At 52.6% G+C, this 27,979-nt stretch overlaps 7 protein-coding genes across 7 annotated transcripts; 3 read left to right on the top strand and 4 right to left on the bottom strand.

Annotated features, from left to right (window-relative positions):
* Nucleotides 1-1,236: 1,236 nt before the first annotated feature.
* On the bottom strand, nt 1,237-6,048 carry J4E85_001769 (uncharacterized protein; the record flags this gene model as incomplete). The annotated part of the gene is made up of 1 exon (XM_051466053.1): nt 1,237-6,048. The coding sequence occupies one exon, from the start codon at nt 6,046-6,048 to the stop codon at nt 1,237-1,239; it is 4,812 nt and encodes a 1,603-aa protein (XP_051330610.1).
* Nucleotides 6,049-9,496: 3,448 nt separating this feature from the next.
* Nucleotides 9,497-9,906, top strand: J4E85_001768 (uncharacterized protein; the record flags this gene model as incomplete). Its single annotated transcript, XM_051466052.1, has 2 exons — nt 9,497-9,694; nt 9,742-9,906. 2 exons carry the CDS (start codon nt 9,497-9,499, stop codon nt 9,904-9,906), a joined length of 363 nt encoding a protein of 120 aa, XP_051330609.1.
* A 316-nt stretch (nt 9,907-10,222) lies between these two features.
* On the top strand, nt 10,223-11,914 carry J4E85_001767 (uncharacterized protein; the record flags this gene model as incomplete). The annotated part of the gene is made up of 2 exons (XM_051466051.1): nt 10,223-10,449; nt 10,498-11,914. 2 exons carry the CDS (start codon nt 10,223-10,225, stop codon nt 11,912-11,914), a joined length of 1,644 nt encoding a protein of 547 aa, XP_051330608.1.
* A 2,612-nt stretch (nt 11,915-14,526) lies between these two features.
* J4E85_001766 (uncharacterized protein) lies at nt 14,527-16,780 on the bottom strand (the record flags this gene model as incomplete). Its single annotated transcript, XM_051466050.1, has 4 exons — nt 14,527-15,054; nt 15,101-15,299; nt 15,353-15,431; nt 16,165-16,780. 4 exons carry the CDS (start codon nt 16,778-16,780, stop codon nt 14,527-14,529), a joined length of 1,422 nt encoding a protein of 473 aa, XP_051330607.1.
* A 504-nt stretch (nt 16,781-17,284) lies between these two features.
* Nucleotides 17,285-17,862, bottom strand: RCF1 (Respiratory supercomplex factor 1, mitochondrial; the record flags this gene model as incomplete). The annotated part of the gene is made up of 2 exons (XM_051466049.1): nt 17,285-17,732; nt 17,807-17,862. 2 exons carry the CDS (start codon nt 17,860-17,862, stop codon nt 17,285-17,287), a joined length of 504 nt encoding a protein of 167 aa, XP_051330606.1.
* Nucleotides 17,863-18,257: 395 nt separating this feature from the next.
* J4E85_001764 (uncharacterized protein) lies at nt 18,258-19,320 on the top strand (the record flags this gene model as incomplete). The annotated part of the gene is made up of 2 exons (XM_051466048.1): nt 18,258-18,499; nt 18,549-19,320. The coding sequence occupies 2 exons, from the start codon at nt 18,258-18,260 to the stop codon at nt 19,318-19,320; spliced, it is 1,014 nt and encodes a 337-aa protein (XP_051330605.1).
* Nucleotides 19,321-19,872: 552 nt separating this feature from the next.
* On the bottom strand, nt 19,873-20,607 carry J4E85_001763 (uncharacterized protein; the record flags this gene model as incomplete). The annotated part of the gene is made up of 2 exons (XM_051466047.1): nt 19,873-20,124; nt 20,173-20,607. 2 exons carry the CDS (start codon nt 20,605-20,607, stop codon nt 19,873-19,875), a joined length of 687 nt encoding a protein of 228 aa, XP_051330604.1.
* Nucleotides 20,608-27,979: the final 7,372 nt, after the last annotated feature.

The raw sequence follows: 27,979 nt of genomic DNA, 5'->3' as shown, positions 1-27,979 counted from the left end.
CTGGAAGATGGTCAGGGTAGATGCGCAATCTGATCAGCGCGGGCCGGCAACCTGGCCAAGCTGAGAAATGCGCATTCGTTGCACGATGTCACCTTCTGACAAAACGTGGCAGTCCGCTCTAGTCAATCTCTCTGCGGGTGAGGCGGAATCAGCCTGCTTGCTGCCGTGCGGATCATCCGCTGGTCGCAGCCCTGGAGGTGTGGATGTGATCAGCGGAGTGCGGGTACTAGCTCACCCGCTAGTGCATCAACAACCCCAAAACACCTTCAGGGCTCCTTCTGTAAGCGACACGATTGTCCGAGAATGGACAGCATTGACCAAGAGCTTTCGGGTAAGTGCATTTCAGCACGTCACAATGCTGCAGACGAAGATCAACATTACCCCTCCTCTAATCGAGAACGTGGGCCGCATTCCTTCATTGCATACGTCCTGTGCAGTGTGATTCCCTGGGATTCGGGGGTCAGGGGTTTTGGGAAGGGCTCGGCCTTCGTATAACTGCGATCGCTATTACTGGAGATCCCATAGGTAGTGTGTAAATCTTTGTACCTGTTAATCCTAGCGATGAGTGCGCGGAGTTAAGAAGTGTATATCATTCTTTGATGTCATCCTCAGCACTGAGCTAACACCATTGCAGGCAGCGTCGACATAGTCGCTGATAGTTATATATGAGATGTAAAGCTTGGATAGTGTTCATTCTTCGTATTGATCAGCGACCGTGATTTCGTATCTACATAGCGCTTCATATCATATCGACATCCCTGGGTATTATTTCCACCAATCCACCCTTCACTTTCAATTCCTCCCGAATGTTGTCCAATGTGTTGGTTAGGATCCTATCACGTGATTCACTCACTAGCGTCGCCCTAGTAGTATATATACAGGGCTTCCTCCCTCTTACATAGAACAATCATCACATCTTTCTCTTCTTGTTCTACACAATGCCAGCATGTACCAACCCAGTCGAAGAAGATATTACATAGATGTGTGCGTGTCGTTGTCGTGATGATGCGTCCAGGCTTGCGCCGTTCTTTGTAGTTGTTGTTGTAATGCTAAGCCGCCATTTTGCTATGCAAGCTGAGTGAAAGAAGAACAGAACGAGGGTATAAGGGAAAGTCAAACGCTTGAACGCAGCAGAACGCCAGTGAAACCCATAAATACAAGAAACTCATTATGAGTAGTAGTGAAGGAAATAGCCGCCAGGACTTTGAGAGCGCAGCTCGGAAGAATTGAAGATGTTTAGACGCTGACGGTTCGTCGGACGCCTACCTCGGGCTTCTTCGCGTAGCCGATGAGGAGTTTGAAGCTAGTTCCGCGCTTCTCGCACTCGTTGATGAGGCTTTGATCGCGCCAGATACTGGTCTCTAGAAGGTTGCCGGAAGTAGCGGCGCCAGGTTGGCCGGCTTCGGGAAGGACGAGCGACTCGTAGCAGCGAGAGTACCACCATCTGCCTACGCGCGCCACCATATCGGTGATGCCAGTATCGTTTGACTCGGAGGACGAGGTGGCGTTGAGCAAATCGGAGAAGGATACTTCAGGCTTGGGTCCTTTTGGTGCAGGCATGTTGTTTGTCTTGCTGGAAGAGCTGGCCGTGCTGCCCTTCCTCTTCGTGATGTTCTGCTTGACGTCATCGAGGTTGGGGAGCTTGCCGGCAACCGGAACACCAACAACGCAACGATTGCACTCAACAAAACCCTTGCGCCCGATACCAGCCATGACTTCGTCACTGATGTTGCGAAGCGAAATGCTCTCATCTGCTACTTGCATCCTCATTTTGAGCCCACGGACAGCGCGACGAGCGCGGTTGCCCATGTTGACCAGGTCCATGTCAAGGACTGAGAACTCAAGGTAACCACCAGGTCTAAGGACGCGCTTGGCTTCAGAAAGGATGAAGCGGTGTTCCGATGAGGGAAGTGCAGTCGGAAAGCGAAGCACGACGCAGGCGAAGAAGTGCATGGGAAACGGGAAAGCCTTGCCGAGGGAGGGGTGGTAGATGTGACGGTGGTTGCTGAGTGTTGACAAGGGCTCAGAAGCGCCCTCGGTTGATGCAGTGGGTGATGGATCGGGGCCCATGTCATAGACAGTCGCTTCAGGGTATGTGAGTGCGCAGTAGTAAGACCAGTCTTTGCCAAGACCATCGATGACAAGTACGCGGTCCTCGCTTGGGTCTTTCAATTCAAAGTGGACGGGGCTGAACAAGACGCGTCCGAACGAGAGCCACTTGCTTGTCATGAGAGCGCCAAATCGAAGGTTTGCCATCGACAAGAGCCCGTCCGCCTGGCTTTCGGCAATGTCCATCATACGCGTGTCGCGGTAATGGGTTGTGCTGGCACTGTCGCGGTCTTTGCTGGACCTTGAAGCAATGGTGGCTTTGGACTGTCGAGCACTCTGCGACAACGAGGCTGGGAGACTGGAGCGAGTTGAACGCTTTGTGGCAGTCCCAGCCGATAGCTGAGGACTAGAAGGCAAGCTCAGTCTGCCGGTAACAGGGTCAATGACGCTGATCTTGCGCTCGCCGTAGTCAGAGATGAATTCCGAGAAAGAGATCGACGAAGTGGGTGACTGTGTTGAGTGTAGAACAGCAAGCAGACGAGAGCGACGAAGATGAAGTGAGGGATTGGCAACCTCATCGTTCTCTGATCCTGAAATGTTGCGTGGCGCTTTGGGTCTCAAGGGCATTGGCTCGAGAGAAGGGTGACTGCGAAGGCTATTGTTCTCTTCCTTCGTGCGAGAGGTGACAGGCGAGAGCACCTGGTCGATCAGGTCGTCATACTCGTTCCAAAGTTCATCATCTGACAGAGGCGCGCTAGGACTGGGCACGACAGCAGTACCGGCAGCGGGTGCAAAGCTCCAGATACCTGAGCTACTTGAGTAGGATACCTCGGAGTCTTTACGAGGTGGGAACTTGAAGAACTCGCTTCGGCGGTTGGCTTCATCTTCCATAGGGCTGATGGTAGCAATAGCCGATCCATGGGTCAGAGCGGTTAGACCGTGCAGAATAGGATATGGCTCCACCGGACCAGCAGTTGCGACAACAGATCCGATGGAATCGAAAGACGTTCGCGGAGGAGCTGCTGGACGAGGTTGGTTCGACGCAAAAGGACGAGAGAATGAACGTGAAGACGGGCGAGGTGCTTGGCGACGACTAGAGACAACCTGAGGGATACGACCAACTTGCGCCAAGCGACTTGGTCGAGGGGGTGGGCTTGTAGGCGGCGGGCCAGGCGATGGAAGATCCTGAGGGAGGACGAACTCTTCTTCCGCGGGTGCATCGTGAACTGACTCTTGTTCAGGCTCGGGCATGCGAGGGGGAACTGCTACATCCAGTGGCGGCGCAGAGCCTTCATCGCGCATCGGCGAAGGTTCATGGAATGGTGATGAAGGTCGAGAAAGGTCCGTAACGGGGGTGAGGTCACCCAGCGAGTAACGCTCAGAGTTGCGGGAAACCGATCGAACATTCGTGTCGATACTCAACTTGCTCTGTTGCTGTTCCGGTTGTTGTTGTGCTTCAGAGCGTAGAAAGACCTTGGGCGAAGCCGAGCGGGGTGCTGTCAGGGTAGATGGCAACACTGGTTTAGGTGGGAGAAGCATGGACTGCATTCGCTCTTTCCTTCCTGGTTCGTCATCGGAGAGGGCGCTCTCAGTCCCCTCATCGACCTCCTGCATCAACTGCTCAATGTCGTCCAATTCAAGCCCGGACTGGTCCATCAACGCGTAGTGTGCGACGGATCGAGAAACAGTTGCTTGGTTGGAAGGGCTGGCGGTAGGAGCAGCTGGTGTTGGGGCGCGTGGTCCGGCATGGGCACGTTGAAAGAAGTTCCATCTTTTTGAAGGCTTGGGCGCCTCCTTCTCGGCCTTGCCTTTCTTGGACGACTTCAACCAAGAGCCCTCTTTGATATCAGCGGCTGTCTCGCTTATCGAGTTCTTGCGGATCTTCCCAGTGATCCGGCTGTTCGATCCTGACGGTGCGCTAGGGCCCTGTGCGCTTTGTAGAGCTCGTGACGTCCGTTTCGAGGCCATGGAGGGTAGGAAGGATCTCTTGGTATCGTCATCACTCTCGGAAGGTCTTCGCAATCCCATAGTCATCTTCTTCATCGGGGATCCATTGCGTGAACTGTCCGGCATAGCAGAAGGCAGCAATGTTGGTCGGTTCTTCTCAAGGGCTGATTGAGATGTGTTGCTCACTGTCTTGTTCAGTTCCAATCCATGACCAACTGAGACGTCTAGACTGCTAGTGGAGTGCATTGGTTCGGGGCTTCGAGACAGCTCCGAGCTAGTGCCGGTACCTCTGATGACGACAGGAGCGAGGCGATTGAGGAAGAAGTCGTCCATCTCGCCGCTGGTCGTGCTAGTCATGCTGCTCTTGCGAGTTGAGGGGGTTTTGTCCAGGCTCTCAGAAGTAGTCCCGGCGCTGGCGGATCGGCCAATGCTGTTTGTACTGACTGAGCTTCCACTTCGACCTCTCACTGCGTATCTCCCATAGCCTTCGTGGCCGGTGCCTGCAGCTGGCCCTCTTCTGTGAAGCTTGCTCTCAGATTTCGCTGTTAGGGTAGGCTCAGTCTTGGTACGACGCGTGAAGAACCCAAATCTAGAGGTTTTACTTGGGCTTGGAGCGGGCGCTGGTGCTGGTGCTGGTCCGGTGCTGGTCCGTCGTGGCTTTCGATCTTGCTGAACGTCGGGTGTCGGTCCACGAACTGGGGCTCTGGTAGCTGCTGGCAATGTTGAAGAAGGATTGGGCGAGGGATTTCGGGAAGAAGATTTGGCTGGAATGCTAATTTTAGATCTTCCAGCAGTAAGTCCATTCCTAGATTCCGATGAAGCGGTTCTTTTGTGCTGAGATGGGAAGTTGAGAATATTGCTCTGGATGATTGGGGATGGGCCACGGAGCCCCGATAATTCTGGTGTACCATCTCTGCTGGGTCTTGACGGTCGCCTTGATGTTGGCATTGACGCGGGCGACTGATCGGCGAGATGAGCGAACTCCGGGGGCGCCTGCATGCGAGGTCGTTCTTCTGCTCTTGGAATCACATCAGACGTCCGAGGACTCTGTGGCAGAGTGGCGAGACCGTTAGGTGACTGGACGTCCTTGTGTTTCGCGCCATCAGTAACAACGGTGGATGCTGCTGATGATGAGGTGGAAGACTCTCTGACGGTGGAGAGTGTGTGGGGATGACGAGTGCTGACTTCGTCCGGAGTCTTGTGTCGGGTGACTGGCGGTCTACTCTGCAGAGGGCTCGCCTGCCGTGTTCGATTCGAGGCTCTCGATAGCGTTGTACCGGGAGAGTAAGACGACATCGACGTAGGAGTTGATGAGACACTGAAAGGTCCAGGGGAATCCGTGTAGCGAGACGAAGGCGTCGCTGAGAGTGCATACTGCGGTGTTGGGAGAGGAAGTATGTCTGTAGGGCCGATCTCATAGTCGTAGAGTGGGTTACTATAGGAATCGACCTGAGCCTCTGAACGAGCGAAGATGTTGGATGATGGCGGTATCGAAATGCCCAGAACTGTCTCAGAGAAAGGATCCTTGTATCCTCCGGGTATTCCCTCCATTAATTGCCTATCATCTTGGGATGAAATTGAGCCGTCTCTTATACGCGTAACCTGCCTGCCAGTTGCAGACCCAACACTTGTTTGTTTCCTTCTGAGCACATTCGAACGAGGACTCTCGATGGTTGAGGCAGAAGAGCCTGAGGCGAGCGAGGGTGTGCGTATGCTTGGAGGAACTTCAAGCTTTGGTAACCGGGAAGTCGATGTTTGTTGTGAGGGTTTTGAGTTTGCGATACTCGGGTGTTGAGGGAACATAGGCGTAGACCGGCTGGTTTTCCTTTGACGCGAGCTAAGTGCTTGTGCGGGACCTTGTTGACTCGTCGAGACTTTGGCGTTTACTTCTTCGTCCTTTGAAGGCCTCCTCTTTTGCAGTTTAGATTGGCCTGGGGTGGGTAGTTGTGAGGTGGTTGTGGTAGGGGTGACAGATCGTTGAGGCAACCGAGTAGTTGGCGCCCGGTCCTCTGTCCTCCTTGGGGGAGGGTAGTGTGACTTATAGGAAGCCATTTTGGGTAACCTTGTGTAGCCCGGGTAGATGTGCAACGGAACCCTGTGTATGCCGAGAGATTCATGAAAGCATGTGCTTATCCACCTATGAGACCCTTGAAATCGAAGGCTTTGACGTGGGGTAACCTGACAGTCGAAGGTTTGGGACCGTCAGCAGTTTCAGCTCGGGAAGCCGTGATGTACGAGCGGCTGATGGCGGGAAGGCTAGAGTAACGGGACGGAGGTGGCGATTCGGAAATATTACAAAGACGTGAGTTTGCAAGTCCATGAATATAAGTCATCCAGCCACAAGGTACATGCAGTCCTACGTCCCCGTGCAGAGTTACGGTGAGTTGTTGCGACTCTTTCTCGTGTGCCACATCTATCGGCGGGACCGAGATCGTAGGGTGTGGCGCAGCGGCAAAGCCCGAGATGGGGCTGTGCAGGGATTCGCAGTTGGGACCAGGAAAATCGACAACGATGCGTACAAGGAGCAACGAGACGACGAGTGATATTATACTCGTGCTTTCAACGGCAACTCGCGCGTCCCGTCTATTCCTACCTCAGGGTCGACTGTCCAAGCGCGGGGCTTGCACCCTAAGTCGCCTCAGTGGGGCTTTCGCGGGTGAGCCGTGTCGAGAACGGAGGACCAGTCCAGATGCTCAAACGAGGTAGGCCTGGCTGATGCGATAGTGTAGTGTTTCTGGCAGGCTCAACGTCGCAATCTGTTGGTTAGGAGCGATTCGACGCTTGTTGCGGTTGCGGGGTGCGTAGGCTTGCATATGTACAACGTCGCGACGGACGCATCACGACGCGTAGACTTGATCGCAAAGAACCGGCGCCGGCGGCCTTGCGAAGTTGGGCTTGTCCGGCACGGAGACATGGTGGGCTATTACGGGCGCTTGCGCTTGGATAGGCGGGTGGAGGCCTCTGGCTTGATGAAAGAAGGCAGCCAGTTGAGTTGCTGGATGGCCATGGTGGGTGACGATTCGTAGACAGACCTTGTGCGGCGCCAGCCAAGCGGAATGCCCAATTGGCTGTCAGGTTACCCCTACTCGTCGTTTACCCACCAACTTGATGCCGTTTCAGATACTCAGCAACCCTTACCAGAAGCCTCGTGTTTGCTATCAATTTTTCACGCTCGTCTCGTGACAGGGCTGGCATCATGAGAAGCTGAGGCTGCAAGCTTAGCGAGAGGCCTATATGTGCGCCCGTCAAGTCGCGACGATACTCGTTTGCAAAACTGCGCTTCCAGCTGCAATAGTATGCCTCCAACTATCCTCAGCTGTTCCAAAGCACGCGATGATCAGCCATCGAATACTCTATCGCACTCGAAAAGGACCGATACAGGCACCCGGAGCTCGCATGCACCTGTCTTGAACAGGACAGAACGCACATTCGTTGAGAAGCCTTTTACCGTCGAGGGTTGTCTGACTGTTCAATCAGGACCCGCAGGGCAACAGGCGGCTTGCCCATGCAGAAGAGTCATATGCTGCTCTGAGCGATTTTCGCGAATGCACGTCCAACGGTTCCTGCAACTCTTGTTGCTATTCTCGTGACCACTTTCATGCATTGGCGAAAAATCCTGCAGATGCGCTTCTGGGGTTGTGGCATTATGCCGTCCAGCCGGAAGGCCCGTTTCTGGCAAGCTGAGATGTGGCTAAGTGCATCAACTCGGCTCTTAGTTTGAGGCTGAGCAGCCGATCGCCCTCGCCACTTTGACAACGCATCAAAAGCCTCGTAGGTCGCGAGCCATCAAGATCATTACAACTTGACCTTTCTCTACGATGGCGAAAATATCCTCTTCTGCTAATCGCAACGGTCTCATCCACGATTCGGGGGCAGGGCCGCTTTCTGTCGGCCATGTCCCACTGCCCAGGTCGCGCTTAAGCCCACTACACCTGGTGATCCCTGTTCTGCACGCTCATTCGCACGCCAGCAATGTGAGAAATGTGAGAAAAACGGGTAGCCACCGCACTTGACGGTCATGTGACGACGCCTTACTGAATAGAGAAGAGTCTGGTGAAGGACGACTGCCAATGAGAGATGGAATCCGGCTTTCAACACTGTCACTTGCAGCGGCTACAAGCAGGGGGTTCAGAGGCCTCATCCGCGCAAACCACTTACCCATCCATGATTGCGACACGAAGCTTGACCGATGTGATTTTCCGATGATCGTAATCAGCATGGATGTTACAATCCTGTTCACCTTCACCTGAAGGGCTGTCGTAGTGTTGTTGGTGGACCCAAAGAGATATTGCATACCTCAACACATACGTCAGCGTCGTCGAGTCTAGAACATCTGGCCAAAACCGATTCAGTGCCAGACATAGTTTGACGTTACTAGTTTCTGATGTCGCAATGCCTGACTTCTAGGTCCGTCCTAGTCACTTAGGCTGCTGGTTGCGATCCAAACACTAGCTTTTGATAGCCGCCGACTGATCAAAGATATGACATATTTCGGTGACAATCTGCGTTTGTAAGGCAGTGACCACTGCGGGCCCATCAGCGATGGTGACCCCGTCCAGGTTCATGCTCTGGCCGCACCCGTTAGTTGAATCGAGCAGAGAAGGTAAGGGAGGGCGGCACGGCGCGGTCACTTCAACCTCTGCGAATCATCTGGCGTAAGCGCTGTATAGCCCTGTGAGCTGTAGTGGAGCTCGGCCCGCTGCGGTACCAATCTTGAGCAAGTCGTTGTGAAGTGACCGTGCGAGAGTGATGATGATTGTCTAGTGCGAAACTTAAAGATACTGGACCGGGCTGGTCGTTGAGCCGTTCGGAGACACTTGTGAGACCAAAGGGCAGTCGGCGAGTGTGACTCTTAGTATTAACGCCTCGCAACGCTGCTAGTCGCAGTTCATCGGGCGTGTATCCTTTTGAAGTGTGTTGTGCGAAGTGAGGAGGCCGATCACATGGGTGAGTCCACACATTTCGTTCGTCTGCCCTACATCATCCTCAGAAAAGGCTCCGATTCCGGCGTTGACTCATTGCGTATCTTTTGTGTCTCTTGATCACGGAAAGTGTCTTGGAGAGCTGGAAGTCCGGGATGTGACGGGGACTTCCTTGGTCGTATTGCGAGCGATCGTAGGCACTGAGACAACAGCCAAGGATATGACCTGTAGTACCATTCTCTGGTATGCGCGTGATGCGTCCCATGGGCATTTGTTTCCTTAGATCTCTTTTCTTTTTTCTAGAGTACGCTTCGACACACCTCCGCTCATTTTGCAGTGTTCACAAGAGCTTCCGGCGGAGCCTTCTGAGGCGAGGAGGTTTGCTGTGTTGCAAGCTTGCTGCAATTGCCGCCTGCTTTCGCCATCTCTTCTGCTTCAAAGATCTGTAGCACACATGATAAAGGGTAGCTGACATATCCTGACACTTGGTTGGTCAATTTGAGAGCACGTCACGTGATCGCGCGCCAAATCAACTTCGCTGGAGGACGCGTCGATGCAACCGCATCTCAACTGTCAACATGTCGAAACAGCAGAAGGTTACTCAATATCAAGAGCGCGTTTATACAGCCCTCCAGATGATCCCAGAGGGTCGCGTCACGACGTATGCCGCCATCTCAAAGGCTTTGAACAGCTCTCCTCGCGCGGTGGGTGGTGCGCTGCGCGTCAACCCGTTCTGTCCAGAGGTACCATGCCATCGGTGTATCGCCAGTACTGGTGTACGTGTGTCGTTATCCGTGTGAGAGTTTCAGTACTGATTTAACAGTTCGTTGGCGGATACAAGGGTGACTGGGAGAAAGCACCCAGCGGCCAGAACCAGGATTCGAAGCTGCAGCTGCTGAATGAAGAAGGGGTCTCGTTCAATGCAGATGGATTCTTGGTCGATAAGACATTGCTGTGGGATGATTTTGACGTGGAAAAGTTGAAGTAATTGTGATGGAAGCGTGGAGAGTCGCGTTCGTGAGGCTGAGGAAAGTGGGGGCGGGGCGATCAATCAGAAAGTCTTGGTGCAGCCAACACGTCGGGAAGGAATGCACTGGTAGCAGGTGCTGTTATATCAAGGCTTGCGCACAACCTTGGAAGTCGTCTTCTGCGCACTACACTACAATTGCTTAGCAATCGTCAGGCGCAATTGCGCAAATTTGCCACTTGAACATCGGTTACCTGCGCATACCTGAGTTTACAACAACACCACTTTCTAGATTACCGCTGTATCAACTTTTTCACTACTACATCCGATCATCAGTATGCCGCCGAAGAAATTCTTAAAGCCGAAGCCAAAGGGCAAGGTGAAGCCGCCGGAGCCGAAGACTGAGAACGACTTCCTCGAAGCTGCGGACGAATTCGAACAGGCGGCAGGGAAATGGCGCGCAGGAGACGCAGCGAAGGCTGTTCGCTTCTTTAACCGAGCGATAGATGCGTATAATGAGGGCCTAAAGCGTCATCCTCAATCATTCGATCTTGCCTACAACAAGTGAGTCGTCGCGGTGCCTGCTTGTTCACTCAATGCTAATGGTACTAGAGCGAACCTACAATACACCATCTCAGAAGATGAGCGCATCATCTCACATTTCGGGAACAGGACTGCGCTGTTAGAGGAGACTTTGATGTCGCATCGCTACGCCATCTCACTAAACCCCACAAATACCGACATTCTTTTCAACGCTGCGCAAGTACTTACCTCATTAGCAGAGGCAGGTTTGGAAGGCAGCTCACCAGCAGCCGGAAAGCAGGACGCGAGACCGTTGCTTGAGGAGGCGTTTGATATCCTCACAAAATGCTTAGAGAGCCAGCAGCAAGAGTACTCTCAGATGCAGGCTGAGATTGCCAAGATCGAGGCCTCAGGAGAGTACAAGGAGGCTTGGGAGGGCGAACGTCAACAGCCAGCGGAGACCCAGGAACAAGACATGGAGACCGAATCAGGGGCTTCCGAAACACTAGGAGACTGGGCTACTGTTGAAGAGCCGCTGACACCAACAAGCATCTTGGAAACCTGCACAGCACAACTCAGTACCCTCACGACATTACTGGGTCTCTATAACCCCGCTACAGATCTATCAAGTATAGAGAAGAAAGCACAGTACGGGATAGATACAGCTACAAACAAGATCCCAACACTCATAGACCTCATCGAGAAATCGCCCGCTCCGAAACCCGACGATGAGCCCAAAGCAGGCCCTACACTCTCTATATCCGCGCCAGAAGAAGCAACCACAACACCCAAAGACGATGCAATACTCGCGGCTGCCAACTTCCAAGCTAGCGTTGCGGAGATGCAATACCGCAGTGGCAGGACAACATCGACAGAGTACGCAGGGACTGTAGAGCAGATATTCAGCAGTCTAGTACAAACCGCGACGCAAAGTGCAAGTCCCGATCTCGCAGCAATCAACGTACAGTCCGCATATGCGGATGCGCTCATGGATCTTGCTTCCGCACTGGCAGATGGAGCCCAATATACCCCATTGGAACCCACATTCAGCACAGACGTCGAAATTCAATGGACGGCTCTCACTCAGACCCAAAACCTGCTCACCAAACTATCCGGCGCACCCTATACCTCCATCCTGTCCCCGTCACGACTGGCCGATGTCTTCATAGCAAGGGGCGACACCGATCTCTTCCGCTTCCGCATCTCGCTCTTAGAGGGCGCAAAGCCTGCTTGGGTGAAGAGCGGACCGACTCTGGTTTCTAATGCTGGCGTCTTCTACCGAGGTGGGAGGAGCTATGCGGAGAAAGCTGGTGTGCTCGTAGTGCGGAGCACGGCGGATGCCAAAGCGGTTGTGGCTGAGATACTGAAGGCGGTGGCGGGTGGTTCGGAGATGACGAAGGATACTTGGAAGGGTAGGACTGCGGATGTACCGAGGGTTTTGGAGCAGATGGTCGACGAGGGTGTTGTGGGACGGGAGAATGTCGATGGATTGTTGAATTGGGTTTAGTAGAGAGACCTTTTTTTATGAAGCACCCATAAATCGATTTGAGTAATGTTAACGTGGCAAATCCATCTCTGCATGTCTTGGGTTTTGGTCCGTCACCCGAGCCTACCCATCGCATCAACGTTGTCATGGTTTGTTCCAGATCTTTTAATTCCGAGTCCGGAAGCAATACGACGACGAAGTGATGGTTTTGCTGGTTTCTGGTCGTCATCAGAAACATCCTCTTCTTCATATGGGCCGGTAGTTTCTCGAACAATTTCTGCGCTCAAAGCCGTCGGCATTGGGCTACGCAGAACTACAGTCGGTACTCGCCTCAATGTGTCAGAGATCATCTCCTTAGTGATGGGATCATGGAAAGACTTCGGCACTGGGGTCGTGCTTCTGCCTACACACTGAGAAGTTTCTGCAGAGTTTGAGCTATACTGATCTTCGTCATCCACTTCAACACGATTGGAGGAGAAGGACCCTGCTGGCCACCGAGCAGCGAATAGGGGCCTCTCTTTTTGAGGGGGTGGGTTGTTCGAAATTGGTGAGCTGGATACAGGTGGAAATCGCCTGTCGAGTAGCGGTTTATCAGATCGTCTTCTCGGAGTACGTTTCTCTTCCCGCAAAGCTTCTACCTCTGCCCTTAAATCGTCTAACTGCACTTCGTATTTAGTAGAGTTCTCGATGAGATCATCCCGGAATCGACTTTGCAGCTGATAAGTCTCGGCGTTGTGAGCCTTTCTGATATCCGTCAACGAAGCCAAATGTGCTCGTACTGTCTTTTTGAATCTCCTTTCGTTGTCTTTCTCCAGCTTCTTATTTATCTGCTGCAACTCTTCAATTACTGCTGTATGTTCTTTGGAGGAAATGAACTTTCTCTTGCAGCAACTACCAAAAATAGTGGATGCCGGAGTTTCATGCCCATACATATCGTAGAATGTGACACTACTCAAAAGCTCCGATGCTGTTGGTCGCTCTGCGGGATTCACGGCAAGCATGAGCCTGATCTCGCCTTCAAGGTAATACACTTCGCGTGAAAACTTGTCGTCGCGGTTTTGCAGCCATGAGGACAATTCGCCGATGTTGGCATGAAAGGACGGATCGGCCGATCGATTCTTCCTTATCTGGTCTAGTGAACCACGTCGGTGCAAGCACAGTATTTCGACAAGGACGCATCCAAGGGAAAACATATCCGCTGCTCTTCCACTAGGCTTCCAGTCGGCAACTCTGTAGTTCATGTTAGTGTTACGCTGTTAATGCTGGGGTTGAAACTCACTCTGGAGCAAAGTAGCGCGGTGTTCCGCGTTCGTTGTTTGTAGCACTCTGCGAAAGGAGCGTGAAGTCCGTAGCGCTTCCAAAATCGCTTAACCAGATTTTTTCACTGGACAACAAGACGTTGCAAGGCTTAAGGTCCTTATGACGAATTTTCTGGTCGTGCAAGTATGCAACGGCTGAGATCAAGCAGCCTATTTTCGAGTATACCAGTTCAGCTTTGTGCTGTTCGGTTTTTGCGGGAAAATTGTAGCCGAGCTCTTCGAGTCGCGATCTATGGATATGATCCATGGAATCCGCTTCTAATCCGGGCTGCTTCTCTGTAGGAGCTACGTTTGACCATGCCTCAACGTCTTCAAAAAACGTATGCAGATCGCACACTGCCACTGGATACATAAGCACGCCCAATATCTTTTTCTGGGTATATGTGCCAATTAACTGTGTGATATGAACGTGGACCAGTTTCGTAAGGATTGATATCTCCTTCTTCTCGATCTCTTTCACTCTTCGGGTGAAGTATATCTTCTTGTGTGCAAGCTTCCATCCCTGTACAGTAGTTTCGTGGACATCTCCTGTGGCACCTCGGCCCAGAAATTGGCCTTATATTGGTCATGATCAGCTCCGGACTGCTAGTTTGCAGAACTTTGTACAAAGCATACCTTGTGTCAGAGGTACCGTTTCCCTATCATCAAAATCAACATGGATACCTCTCCCAGTCTGTGACCAGTCTTCAATAGTGATCCGACCATGATCTACTACTCCGGCCTTGTCGACAAGGCTACCATTTCCGTCCGATAAATCGCTCTCAGTATCTGAGACGCCAACAACGTAGTTAGAATGGATAGTAGAATAACTGGAATCAGTGCCAGTTCCTCCGAGATCGTGCGGTGAAGAGGATGTCATGGTGCGAAACCCGGGTTGCTGCTGGAATAAGCATGACAAGGAGTAGAAGGAACTTCGTGTCGGTCATCGCAGTTGATTAGTGCAGGCGCGAGCCAAGTTGCGGCTGAGCCGGACTGCGCCTTCCATCGAGGTGTGCTGCAAAACGTATCAATCTCAGCCAATCGCATCCATCACATTTTTGTAGCCCCCAGAGGTTCTTTGTGTACCAGAATCATGTTGCACAAGCTTGAAACAACACCAACATGAAGGTGAATACATTACTCATCGCCTGGATATCGAACAATCGTTGCGACGGCAATCATTCTTCATGTTCTCGGATTTAATCATACCCGTATCCTATATGCTATGGTGCCTTCGCCCTCATCGCCTTGCCTCGAAAACCAACTTTTTTTGCTCTTCGACTTCTGGTATAACCTCTCATGTCGTACAAGTACATACTCCAGTCTCCGTATTGTTTATCTTTGCCCAGCGAGCCTCCGTTCCTGGACCTCAGACAAGGCCCGGCTACCGCTCAGGAAAGCAACAACTCCTACAACGGCAGCAGCCGGCAAAGTCTGGAAGAGGTTCCAGCTGGTGTAGTACAGGAAGAAAATGCCCTCCATCGCCAGGATAGAGCCATAAAACAGCCCGTGCGACACGGGTGCGTTGCCCAGAGCCTTGCTCAGGTGGCTGGTGTTCGCGCCCAGTGTAGCCCATACACCGAGAAGAATGGGCAGCGCAGCAGCAACAGCAGCCGCGAACACAATCGTTATGATCTTAGGTGGAGACTTAGCATCCTCTTTGAAGATGTGGTGGATCTCGGACTCGGCGGCGTAGCGGACGGGCGGCTCGGGGACGCTGAGAGGGACGCTGGGGTCACGGGTGACGGCGAGGTCGAACGCTTTGCTCTTGTATGGCGCGGAGGAACCGAATGATCCAAGGACAATCGATGCGACGATTGGTTTCTCGGATGTAAGGAATTGGTGGGGTAGGTCCTTGTGAGACTGGATGTGTTAGCTGTGCTGGCAGCCATTGAGATGTACGACATACCAAATCAACCTTTCCCTTGCCGCTGTCCTTGACATTGAATACGAAAGACTCCTCCAAGCCCGTCGTTGGTTCCGTCAGAGTAAGGAATGCTTGGTGAGGTCGCTTCGCGGTGCTTCCATCGAGGGTTGTGAGGACAAGCTTCAAAGTATCCGTTGCGCCCAACGATACAGATTTGCCCAGCGGTGTCGAGGGACTCAATCTAGATGCTCATTAGTCTTGCCATAATTGCACATAATGCAAGTTTGAGCTCACTTGTCCTTTGAACCTCCGCCAACACCAGCACCTTTGCTGGTAATAGTCACCGTGGCATCCTCAAAGCTCCATGAGGAAGCTGCGGAGACGATAGCCGCGCCCGAAAGCAAAAGGGAAGAAACGAAGCCTTGAAGAACCCTCATCGTTGCTGATTCGGAAAGAGTGAACGCGGAGCTGTCAATGTTGCGCCGACACAGACGTAAGCGTGTCCTTTGCCAAGACTTTGGTCGGCATGTTCCGGCGCTAGCTGCCCATGCCTTCCCTCGTCAACTCAACTCACACGCGCGGAGAGCGACGTCATTCAATTCACAACTGATCATCATGTATCAGTCCCGAGGTCATAACGAGTCGTGGTCAATGAATATACCTAGGTACTCACAATGATAAAAATCTTTTGATCGTTGCGTATCTCTGCAAGACTCGCACATACAGACAGCCATATTAACGGACCTTTCTCCTGCGCAACAGCATCCTCCACCTCCGCTTGGTCTTTGGTACCTCATCTTCTGGATTCTCTGGATCCTCTGGATCCTCTATCTCCTCTGGATCATCCAGATCCGCTACCCACAGCACATGAAGTATCAGTCTAACCCAATCTCTTTCATCCTTCGGAAACATCTCCATCCACTCCTCCTCAACAGCACCCAAACATGCCACATCCCCATCCTTATGCTTTCCGCGCGTTGCATCACGATACATCTCCAGAAACCGAACCCCCCGCGTCGAAACCAGCGTCCTAAAGACAGCGAATCCCAAATCCGGTACTCGAAGGTGGTAGTTATTGAACGCGAACGGATCCACCATCACATTACCCCTCAGAACCCTATAAGGATCATAACTCATCTCTCCCATCTCAATAACAGACTCTTTCCTTAAGTCCTGTATCCTCTTCTCAATCACATCCGTCGTAACCGCATCTCCAATCCTCCTCTTAAAATCCAATTTCTGCTGCAGCTCATCCAGTCCGCGTGGCGGATACACACCAGCATACTCTGGCTCTCCATAGATATGGTACCGAGCAGTGCTATAGTCGGTCTGCCAACACCTAGCTATGGCTTCTGAGATATCGTGCCTGTCACTCTCGCTGACGTTGTCGGAATAGTATTCCGGTTGTTGCCACCATTCTTTTCGGCAGAGGGGACATCGCCGTGAAGAGCTGGATGACGTGTCGAGGCTCATCTGGTGGATACAGGCTGAACCGAGGATGTGGTTGCAACCGGGGAGGTTTATGATGGCGAGAGCCTTGTCAAGCATTTGGAGGGCGAGGTTTGAGCTGCCGTAGGGGAGCTGGCAGATGGCGCATGTGTCTTGTTCTGAGAATAGGTGTAGTTGCTTGGTGGAGGTGTGGTTTGCGATGAACTGTGAGTAGGTTCGGGGTGTGGAGCACTTCGTGCAGCAGGGAATGTTCTTTGCTGGAGAAGCGGACATGGCTATCTCGGAAAGCGGCGGCTTTGGTGAGAAACGCTAGATGTCGTGGTGAGTAGAAGGATAAGTATTCTAGCAACCATATGAAGCGCACTTCATGGAAGACCCAGTGTTAAGTGTTCTCCAAGTCATGACTTGTGCCTGCGACGCTTGATCCTATGGCAGTGAAGAGTTGAATGTGATTTCGATGTAGTGAATGACATAAATCCTAACTCCTGAAATATTCATTGGGTATGTTATGTCGTTTTATGTTACAAAAGGTTGCATCCGTGGCTAATACCACAGCCTCGTAGCGCGTGGAGCGCAGGTGTTTGTGTAGTGACAGGTTGCTCATAAATCACTTGTCCCATATTCCACATCATACAATATGCAGTATATATACAACGAGAGTGTGTCGTTCGAAGCGTGGCGTGTACTCGAGCGCATCCCTCTGCCGTCGATCCTCGTCGCCCAAGGAGTGCTCGTGATGTTTTTTCTTGTGGCCGGACTCTTCATGATCTCTCATGTTTATTTCCCGACAGTCTTGTCTTTCAATTCCTTCGTCTTCTCAGCGACCATGTCAGTCACACCCTTGGCCTCCTCTCCCACACCCCTCGCCTTCTTAGCCATCCTGTCCTTCCAGGCCTTGTCTTCCTCGTCTCGCATCTCCAACTCCCTCAGCCACCTGTCCCTCTTGTCCATGCGCTCCTTCTGCGCAACTTGCTTCTCGTACTCCTTGCGCTTCACGCGGTCCTTTTGCCAGTACATATTTCCTGCGACCAGTACGGCGATTGTGAAGGCTTGGGCGTATAGACGTCGGCGGAAGTACATGTTGGTCGCCTTGTGGTCGCCTTTCCGCATCGAGCGGGTTGCGCCGATAATGGCCCAGACGGTCAGACCGCAGCCGAGGGGGACGAGGGGCTCTTCGCGGAAGCGGCGCCATATCTTGTCGAGGGTGTTTTCATTGTAGAAGTCGCTGGATGACGTAGTTAGTAGGTGTATCTTATGTAATCCTAGAGATTGGCTAGAAAGGTGACTGAGTCCACATACGCATTCTCGTCGAAAGAAGAGGGCAACGGCGCGCTGTTTGGTGGTCCGAAAGACATGGTGGGTAGTATGCAGATGCAAATGCGGAGGCGGCGGAGGTGTCGCGTGGGTAGAAGTGTACAATGACAGGGTCGTTACATGAACCCACGGATATAGAAGACTGCGCTAGTTCTGAATGCGCAGACTGAAGCTATACAGAAGCCCTGGAAGCGCTATTACAGGTACAGAGTGGGTTGTGTATGGCTTCAAGATGCGGAGCAATCGATTATCTCACCACTTCGGCCATCGGCCCTTCCTGATGTTCCAGGCCCGATGCGCGCGAGTGGTGCCTACAACTACATGACCAAAGCTGCGCGAACCACGACAGCCCGGGTCAAGCATCTCTATCCACTCCAAACCACCACGTCGCCTTCAATGAGAGACGAGGCGACAGGCAAACTCCCCTCGCTGCGCCATGAACGATGAGGCCGAGTCGTCTCGAGCTACTCAGCGCCATGACAATACCGCGGCATCCCACCTGGCCGATCTAGAGGATGCGCTGGCCCGCTTTGAAGAGGCGGAAGAGCGAGAGAAGCAGAAGCAGGTCAAGCAGCGGAAATTGGATGCGAAGAGGAAGCGCATACAGATGCTGGGCGAGCTGTTGCGGGAATTGGACATGATCGTCTACCTGGAACTCATCACGCTCTACCACTTGGAGTACGCTTACTGTCCACATGCTGCTACTTTGCGCTAATCGTTTCTGTAGCTGCTCGTTCTTCTGGCTCCTGTTCAAGGCACTTACACATGCCTTCCTGCTGACGCCCATCCCCGACACCGCGACCGTTACCCGCCCGCCAGACGAACCGAGGCCCTTCCTCCCGCTGCTCCTGATATCGTTTGGAGTAAATTTCCTCTTACATCTTACATATCCCGCGCCATCGGCTGGCGAAGATACCCGAGGCTATCTGCACGGCGGCTTGATGATAGACTTTATCGGGCAGCAGGGACCCACGAGCAAGTGGAAGCTTGGGGCGCTCGACATATGCATCCTGTTCCTGCAGCTTGTCATGGTTTCGGTACACGTCAAGAGGCGGGAGCTGAAGAAGAAACTGGCCAAACTGTCAGCTGGTGGGGGTGCACCAAACACCACTACCACCCGAGCCACGTCAGACTCGGCACCGACAGCGACGGCAGCGGCGACGAATGACAACGCGAACCGAGATCAGGATGCCGATGATGAGGAGCGAGGTGTGTTACACCGAACCGATACGCTGTCAGACTTTGGCATGGATCCCGAACACGAAGAAGACGCCCTACTACCATCATCCTCCGAATCTGGCCATGCCGATGCTATGGAGCTTCTCAGTTCGGGCCAGTGTGTCATTGGCGACTTCACCCTCATCGACACCCTCCTGCAAGAGAACCGAGATTACGCGGCTTACCGATTGACGCGCACCGAGAGCGGCAATAACGACATGCCGGAAACGCTGCGGCGGCTCAATACCTTGCGAACTCGTTTCGGCGTGGGTGGCGGGTGAACGCAAGTAAGACGTTATCTTATCATCGCCTTGCTCCGATGCACGTGTTCCAACCAGCTCCGCGGTGACACTGCTGTGACATGCCATGCACGTTGTCCCAATGAATTATTGCATGCAGCACACAAAGCCACCGCGTACGCCTAACTCATGCACGTTCGGCTCGGGTGCCCCCACGCGTTCGTTTCCCGTTGTAAGACGGCTGAGATGGCTTTGTTGCAAGCATTGGTGGCGCCGTGCTTGGACTACCCCAGTAACATTATGCGACGTGCAGTTGTGTGATCGCTTAGGTGTGGCGGTACATCGAACAGATCACCATGGTCTTTGTATGCATGAACGGGCCTGGGGCACTTCGGTTAAGGGGCACATGCGGTGGAAATACCACTGCATTACGATCCCACACCAGGTGCGCATGATGCCAATGTCGCTTGAGATTCCCGACAATTACTCTATACCGTTCCTTATATCATGGTACTCTATTGGAGAGCGTTATCTACCTGGTCTTAAGCGATGGAAGAGACGTGGGTTATAGTAAGCCGGGATTGTTGGTCAGAGCTAGACTATTCCAAGATGTTTGCCAAAAGGCACCCACAATACTGCAAAGATTGCCAATACAGTCAGCACTGGTACTGCAGCGTTTTGCCAGTCGCCAGGGAATTTGATCAGCCAATAGATCCAGAAGCCGAATGCGGCAAGTAATGGCACGAGGTGATAGACTGCCATGAAGGCGAAGGAGATTGCGTGATCGGCCTCCAGGCCCCAAGCAACAGCGATGGCGTCGTCGGACTGTATGTCGAACTCGGTTTTCTTCTTTGGGATACAACCTAGTCTGTATGAGCGGCATGGTAGACTCACGCAGTCATGCCATGGATTGATCCATGGCCATTTGCAGTTCATGTCGCAGGCTTTCAGGCAGACTGCGAATGTTTTGGGTGATATCATGGGGTTCGTGCCTGGTCTTGGATCGTATTCGTAGTCGTCTTTGACACCAGGGTAGTCGGGGAGGTCGTCGCCTTGGGATAGCACGCGTCCGGTGTCGAACTTTTCGAGCTTGACGAAGCGGCAGAATCGAAAACGAAACGGTGAAACGAGTCGTTTGATCCAATGTCGATGTTTCTTGTATCGTGTCTTGAGCTCACGGAAGAACGCGGGGTCGTTCAGCAGAGCTGTACTGATCTGCTCGACTTCAAGAGACCATCGCGATCCTTGCACTCCGAAAAGGACGCGCAATGATAGGTCTAGGAGTACGATGGACGGATTGGTGGCTGGCTGACCCGCAATCTGCGGCATGGAGTTGCTATTATTGATCGCGGAAGGGTTGGTGCTGGTTCCACCTGCAGCTGCTGAGTTAGTCCCTGTTATGGACGTCGCGGAGGGGTTTGTTGGAGTATAGCGCTGGCTAGCTGTCGATGAATTGGAAGAGTTTGCTGCTGTACCAGCAGCCGCCTTAATCCAGGTCATCGGGAGACTCAAACACCATTGGCTAGGTTGTGGCTCCGGGGGAAGATTGACAGGCTGTGGAGAAGCAGCGCTTGAGGTCTTTCCAGGGCTCTCAATGTGACAGCAAGAGCACTGTTTCGGATGGTTCGGCAATGAGGGCATGGCGAATCGAATGATGTTGCATTCGAGTGAGGACAAAGTCTCATATAATCGAGTTCCGCCAAACTTCATGGGTTAGAAGCTTTACACAAGGGTTCATGAGGACTCAGAAACATACCTTCCACTGGAGGCGGCTTTCTCCATACTTAACGTCGGGTACGCGAGGAGCTAGGGGCCACCAGTCCCATTCTGTGATTGTGTAATCTTCGAGAAAAGCCTTACTTGTGTTGACGAACGACGTATCATTCTTGCTTGACAACTCCATAGCGCGTTTTGGTATATGAGAAAGGAGCTGCTGTAGTGGACCGCGTAAGGTCAACAGTGCGAGATCTCTATTGAGATGATGGTAGGGTGCAGGCCAATCGAGAGCTTTTCTTTCTCTCGAAAGCAACTCCAGGAGGAAGCTTGTATCTGCGCTCGCGCCGCATCTTTGGTGCTTCTCATATGATAGGTTAGCGTCGGCGCTCTCTAGATGCAGAGCGACAGCTGAAGCAATCACTTGCCATATGGTAATCGGCTGTTTGTCGACGCTTCCGCTCATCCAATCATTTACTTTGTTTTGAACAAGCGCGTGGGCGTTGGTGCAGTGATAGCGTAGCAACTCGGAGTACTCGTCGACAAAGCGATCTATTCCCAGGGCACAGAAGACGTACAAGTACAGTTCAAGAAGCGGCCGGTCATGTCTAAGCATATCAAAGCAGTCATTTTCGATGGAAAACTCCGCCAATTGTGGACTGGCATCAAGGTAGACCCGGTACGTTCCTTCCTCTGGGTTCGGATCATCCTGCTGCTCGATGGCCGGTTTTTTCGAATGCTTTTTCGACCGCCTTTTCGATGTTACGAATTGCTGCAGATCCGCCTGAAGCGACTTGAATGCCGCGCTGTGAACCAAAAACTCGCGGACGTTTGTGAGCTCCTCGAACACAGTTTCGTCCACGTTTGTTTCTTCTGGCTCATCTTCGTCGGACGAGTCCCGATCGTCCCGCCCCAAGGCGGTATCCCCTCTTCCTTCCTCTAGATCCAAGTCTGGCGCTCTTCCTAGCTGATATCTCTCCAATACCGCATTTGCAATCTCTCGTGCCTTCAATGCTACCAGGCGAGCAGCAAGAAAGTCCAGGCGATCTTGTGCCTCGTCTTTCAACCTTTCAGCAAATGCTTTCAACAGCCGCCGAAATTTATTGACAAACTTTTGCGGTCCGATGACGCCATGGATTGCCGTGGTATAGAGCGGCTGGAGTACCTGATCGTCTCGAAATATAGAAAGCAGCTCTCGCGTTGCTGTTGCAATTTGCACCGCAGAGTATCCGCTCCCCTTTGAGAGATCAGTAGCAGAAGACGCAAGAGACGAAACAGAAAATACGGAGCCTTCATCCGATGATGCTACTGACACATTGTCGCTCTGATCAGATGGTATGATGGAATGCGAATCCCACGGGTCCATGTTTGGTATGGTCTCCTGTGCGCCGAGCCTATCTTGTATTTCTGAGCCTGTTGAACGAGACAATTCTGCGTCTGAGGCTGAGTCTTCTGAGAGTGAGTCTATAGTTTCTGAGGCTGATCCTTCTGAAGCTGAATCTGCGTATGTCCCTTCTTCGATCTCACGATAGTGCTCCGCCAACATCTGTGACCCTGACGGCTCAACTAGAGTCATTTCAGCGATGAAGCCCGGGTTTGTGCGAGATGTTTTGGAGAGTGGCAGTGGTTCTTCGCTATCTGGTGCCGGTACCGGACTCACCCTGCCATCCGGAACTCCTAGATTCGTTCGTGGCGTGGTATCATGGGATCTATCCATATGAACGAACGGTCTGCGCGAGCGATGGCGTTTGCTACGTTCGACAGCTTTGAGGAGACCGCATACTTCCACATATCCAACAGGAACTCTGATGGGAACCAGCTTGCTATCCTTCTCAACAGTGCTATAGATAAGGCCATCTGACTCTTGGTACATGTATCTATGACCCGCAATGTCAATCTGGTACTCTTCGAACGGGTGAGACCGCGCCTTACCTTGCTAGCTGCTGTGCTAGGTCATGACCTATCTCACATAAGTGTTCGTGGTGACGATAGACTTCGTAAGGATTGTAACAGTAAGCACACTTTCGAGCGTGGCGTTCGAAATGGTACGCCGCCCAGCTCTCCGCCGTATTTACTGGGCGCGAGTTCAAGGGGTCCTCATAGAAGCCAACATCTTGTTCATCAACTCGTTTGCGTTTGGAATGCGCAACACTTTTGCTTATGGACTGCCGCATGGCGAGCAACGCGTGGCCGCAGTGTGACCTCTGTTTGTCTTACAACCCGCTCGGTACAGCGACTCACGACACTCAAGCACCAGCTCTGCCCGTGATTTGGAGTGTACAAATTTTTTGTTAAGCTTGGGTAGATAGGAACAGAGAGGTATCTACGATACTACTCTGTACTGTTCTTCGAGACGCTACGCTGCATTAAATCCACCCACTACATGCACGCCATCTACTCAAATCACTGGCTTTTACAAGCAGAATAGTAATCTTGGTAAGGCACCGGCCACTCTGGGAAAGTATCGACGACAGGTGCGCATGCGAGCCTTACACCATACCGCGCGCCTGACTCACCTGCATGCATCAGATCATCTCCGCATTCACCCAAATCAACCCCATAGCAAATGTAACGTCAACATGCGCCCATCTCCCCAGCATCGCACACCGATGACGGCAGCGCCGGGCGCCAGTTTGCCAAACGCCCCATACCGCCCGAAGTCAGCCGTCCTACCAGTGGCGACGAAGAGTCGTGTGTCTCGCCAATCTCCGTTTTTGGGGGCGAGATGGGGGCCTCCATTCGACGCTCAGCGTTGTGTGCTGTCCAATATCGAGGTTCCGTCTGACGGCAGATTTAAGCGGTCGTGCCGACATGCACAGCATGCGAGATCTTACGGGTAGCCAGTGCCGCTCTGCTGCAGAACCAGGTGTCTGCTGCAAGACTTACATTGCTTGCGCAAACGTGGCGTGAGTGCTCTCCCGCGCAGGGGGGAGGGGCTGCGTGTGATGGTACGCTGTATACGGAGTGGTCTACTGCCTTCACGAGATGGATGGATCTCGCTCGTGGGATGGCCATGCGAAACCTGATTGCGAAAGCGGGAATAGTCAGACTCGACACGTCGGGAAGTACAGTTATCGTCCACCAATACTTGCTGTCGCCTATCGCGCCTTCTATCTCAAAGCAACTACACGTGCGCTGTGTCACCCACCTATATCTAGGTACCCACCCACCTTCATTTCCACATGGCGAACATGGAAGGTAGGAATAACAAATCATATTATGGAGCAGCTTTTGGAGGACCCTGCATGGCCAGTTCGTATCGGAGGCCCTTTTGCAGTGATTCGCGCGAGCCGCGTTTTGCTCGCATTCCTTCGATTCTCAAAGTCGTCTCGGAACAGGAAAAGGACCTTTGTACTTCGGCTGCCGCGACGCGAAGCTGCGTGGGATGAATAGCATAATGTACAAGGTAGTGAAACAGAGAAGGATGGCTGAGTCTTCAGTCGTGGCCAAACTCTGCGTTTGCGTCCTCGATCACACGAAAGGTCGTTGAACGTTACTCTCTCATCTCATTCGCAACCGCACCACATGCTCGCGGATGACGCGCGCCCGGTCAACGGGCGGGTTATAACGGAAGCACGGATCGGAACGTCGAACGACGCACCGAAACCCAAATCCCTCTCATGGTTTATTCGCCTCGACATGCACCCACACGGCGCCAAGAATAGCATGCCACCACATGGTCCCACCTCTTGATGATGCGTGTGGGGAGCTCAACGATTGGCCGAAGCTTAACCTGCCTTGTGAGCGAATACTAAACTTTGGCTTGATTTTTTCTGATTGGCGGGATTGGCTTGCCTTGCGAGGGTGCGAGTAAGCAAGCGATTTGACATCTTATGATATGCAGCGCGTGGGCCGACTGAGTTGCATCCCCGTTCCTTGTTGTGTGTTGCATGCTCGCAAAAGGAGTTAGCATGCTCACGTGACCGATCCAAGAGCTCGCTTGCTTGTCACTCCTTTACAGGGCTTTGTCATTGCTGACATGCATGGGCCACGGCGTGTTGCACCGCGTGGCTTGCATGGTTGGGCTCTGAGTTCAGCGTCCTGGGGAAGGCGATGCACATTTCTGACAAGGATAATGCTGGTGTGATGCATACGTGACCCGACAGGACGGTTCGGCGTTTGGGCTAGCTGCAGCATGGAGGGTGGGTACGTGCGGGATTATAGAACTGGCGAGCGTGCCATAGGCGATGCGCGACATGCGATGCAAGATGCGATGCTGAACTCGTTGCGACTTTACTATACCTAGGCACTTGACCCGCTCCGCCGGCTCTCGCTGGGGTGAGACACCTGAGTGGACGCATTTAGTTATGTCTGACACGACTCGCTGCATATTGCATGCCGCCGCTTGAGGTTATTGGCAATTGCGCCAGACTCTATACGTACGTTGACAACCGATCCTGATGTAATAGGATTCATATCGGTTGCAAGCTGCCTTCAATATGTGCTACGGAGGACGGTTGGGGAACTCGTGTCGAAGCGCAAGTGCTCACGATCATGCATGTAATGGAGTGGGGTGTGCAAGTCTTGCCCCACAGTTCTGCAGATTCCTGGGCGTATTCTAGTTGCGAAGATCAATTTTGCGCAGTAGGATCGCCATGTCTTCTCGAGTCAAAGAACGTGTAAGGGGTTTATCGCGAACACATTCGGCAGGTGCGTAGAATTCAGTTTGAAAAGAGCGCCGTGTGATATTTGCTTTGTCGTCCTGCAACGTAAGGCGAAAAGACCATGTAACCCTCATATGCGCCAGATATACAAGGTCATCGAGTCAGTCGTACGATCCGGTGAGAATTCCGCTCATGGCCCGCTGTATGGAACAGCATCGTCGTGCAGTAAAGCAAATATTACATGCAGGCGGAGGAGCGCGATGTCATCGCGTGACAAGATGAATCGATAGAGGTGCACAAATAAGTCCGAGAGAAACGACTTTGGCGCTGTGCAGATCCAGTCCCATGGAGACAGCCCCTATGGCCTTGTATCGACATGGCAGGAATATGCGGTGTGAACTATAGGTACACGTGTCGAGAGTCGGTCATCTGGATGTGTGTGGAGTCCCTCTAAACCGCGGATGTACTGTGCTCCCACATGAATGGACCCGTTATGCAGGTCAAAAAGATACCAGCTGCAAGGGATGCAAAATGGGGAAGTTGATCCGGAAAGTGAATTCCAGATGCCCCCATAGACTCTGCAACCAGCAAAATGAGGTTTCTTGTGCCGTGATGCTGAAGCAGAAAAACGAAGGCACGCATCGGCAGTTGCAAGCGACCGAAACGTGCTGACAAAACCCGAGGCATCTACACTCGCGGTCGGCCCGAGTAGCGAGAAGTATTCGGGTAAGCACAGCAAAAGAAGATCATAAGCCGGAACCGCTGCAACATGCGCAGTCTTACAGCCTTGTCACCCGCCGCAGAGGTAAACGGTGAGCAAGTGTTGATCCTAGACACAGAAGCCGGCGTGATTGGGTGGATCTTTGTCCCCGGTCGCGGCATGTCATCAATCAAGACCCTTGTACGACGGCGGCTCTGCCTAGGTAGTTCTTCCAGATGCGTAGGATCACGGGTCAAGCGGCTGGCTCGTGGGTAGGCTAGGTTGCATCCTTGCAACGCATGCTGCAGCTTGGAGTGATTTTTAGTGCTGCTCTTTGCACGTCCACCCGCATCATCATTGCGAGTCAGCTTTACACCGGATGCTGGTAGATATAGCGTTCGCGGATGTGATGGCATCGAAAGTGGAGAGATGGCGGTGAAGGTGTTGCGTGCGCGCTTCGGGGGCCCGGCAAATCTGAGATTAGGCCCGATGACGAGGGTGGTGATCAAGAGCCATGTCGTGCATACAGCGGCACAGCAGCTAGCCCCTAAGTATGTCATCGTGATGATTGGCCCAGACGCCCAAGTGAAGAGTCCAATGAGTAGCGCTCTGGACAATTCGATTGCGACATCTTTCCTGTTGTTGTGTGGGTGATCCTGGTGTAGGGCTAGTAATCAGTCGCGGTGTTTGCGACAGCCAACTTGATGTTGCTGCTCGTATGTCCTTACATGCTATGCAAGCACCGTGGCACAACAAGATTTTACTGCCTGGACAGACACTGTCAGCAGCATCTCAGTCTCTAGTGTCGGGGAGAACGCCGTCGATATTGTATTTCTCCGGAGACTTCCCCATCGAGGCAATCTATGGCAGGCCGTCTTCTGTCAGCTTGGAGCGGCTTCTGGAAAACGATGGGAACCACAATTTGGCCGAAGGCGGTATATTCGTCCCTTGATCGCTGTGCGTAAAGAAAGGCGTGCACAAGAGCAGGATAGTTGATGGCTGGACCGTGCGGAAGTGATGTTAACATTCGGACCGTTTTGAGGAAGGTTCAGACTACTGCGAGTTGGGAAATAATATGGTGTGGTATAATAGACCATCGGAGAGGTCCCAGGCAACATTGTCGATATCGATCCTATGCCCAGTCTACCCAGAGTCTGCGGCCTAGTGTTTAAGTTGACAGAAACACGGGCGTCTGTTGGAGTTTGGACCTAGTGACCAACAGTGACGGGCTGTCAATAGACCACCCGGATGACGAGAAAAGAAATTCTCCAAAAGGCGCTATAATGCCGTACATAAAGTTCCGGGCAAGCTCAAATATGGCGCCGAAGAAGCCAACGGACCGCGCCGGAGGCGTCTCCGTTAGCTGACAAGCGAAACACGGAACTTAAACTTTGGCCAACTCACATCTTCCTGCTTTCCAGTACAATGGTCATGTGGCTACCAACCTGTCTGACGGGATTTTGGGGACTCTGTCTAAACTGATTCGTAAAGGTGTTGCGAGCACGAGGCTCTAGTCACACACGTGTCTGTGCGCCTCGTGGTAGTCTTTGCGGTGAGTATGCAGCACCAACGTGTCGCGTCTGGTGACACTGTTAGGTGCACTACTATCGCCGGACGCTTGTCAACAAGGTGGAGCCTTTCATGAAACCGTGAGAATTACAATGACACACTCGGGAACACTCAC

This window comes from Alternaria conjuncta, assembly GCF_024043145.1.
Source record: "Alternaria conjuncta strain BMP 0040 chromosome Unknown scaffold_2, whole genome shotgun sequence".
Taxonomy (NCBI): Eukaryota; Fungi; Ascomycota; class Dothideomycetes; order Pleosporales; family Pleosporaceae; genus Alternaria; species Alternaria conjuncta.
This window is presented reverse-complemented; position numbering and strand designations above follow the sequence as displayed.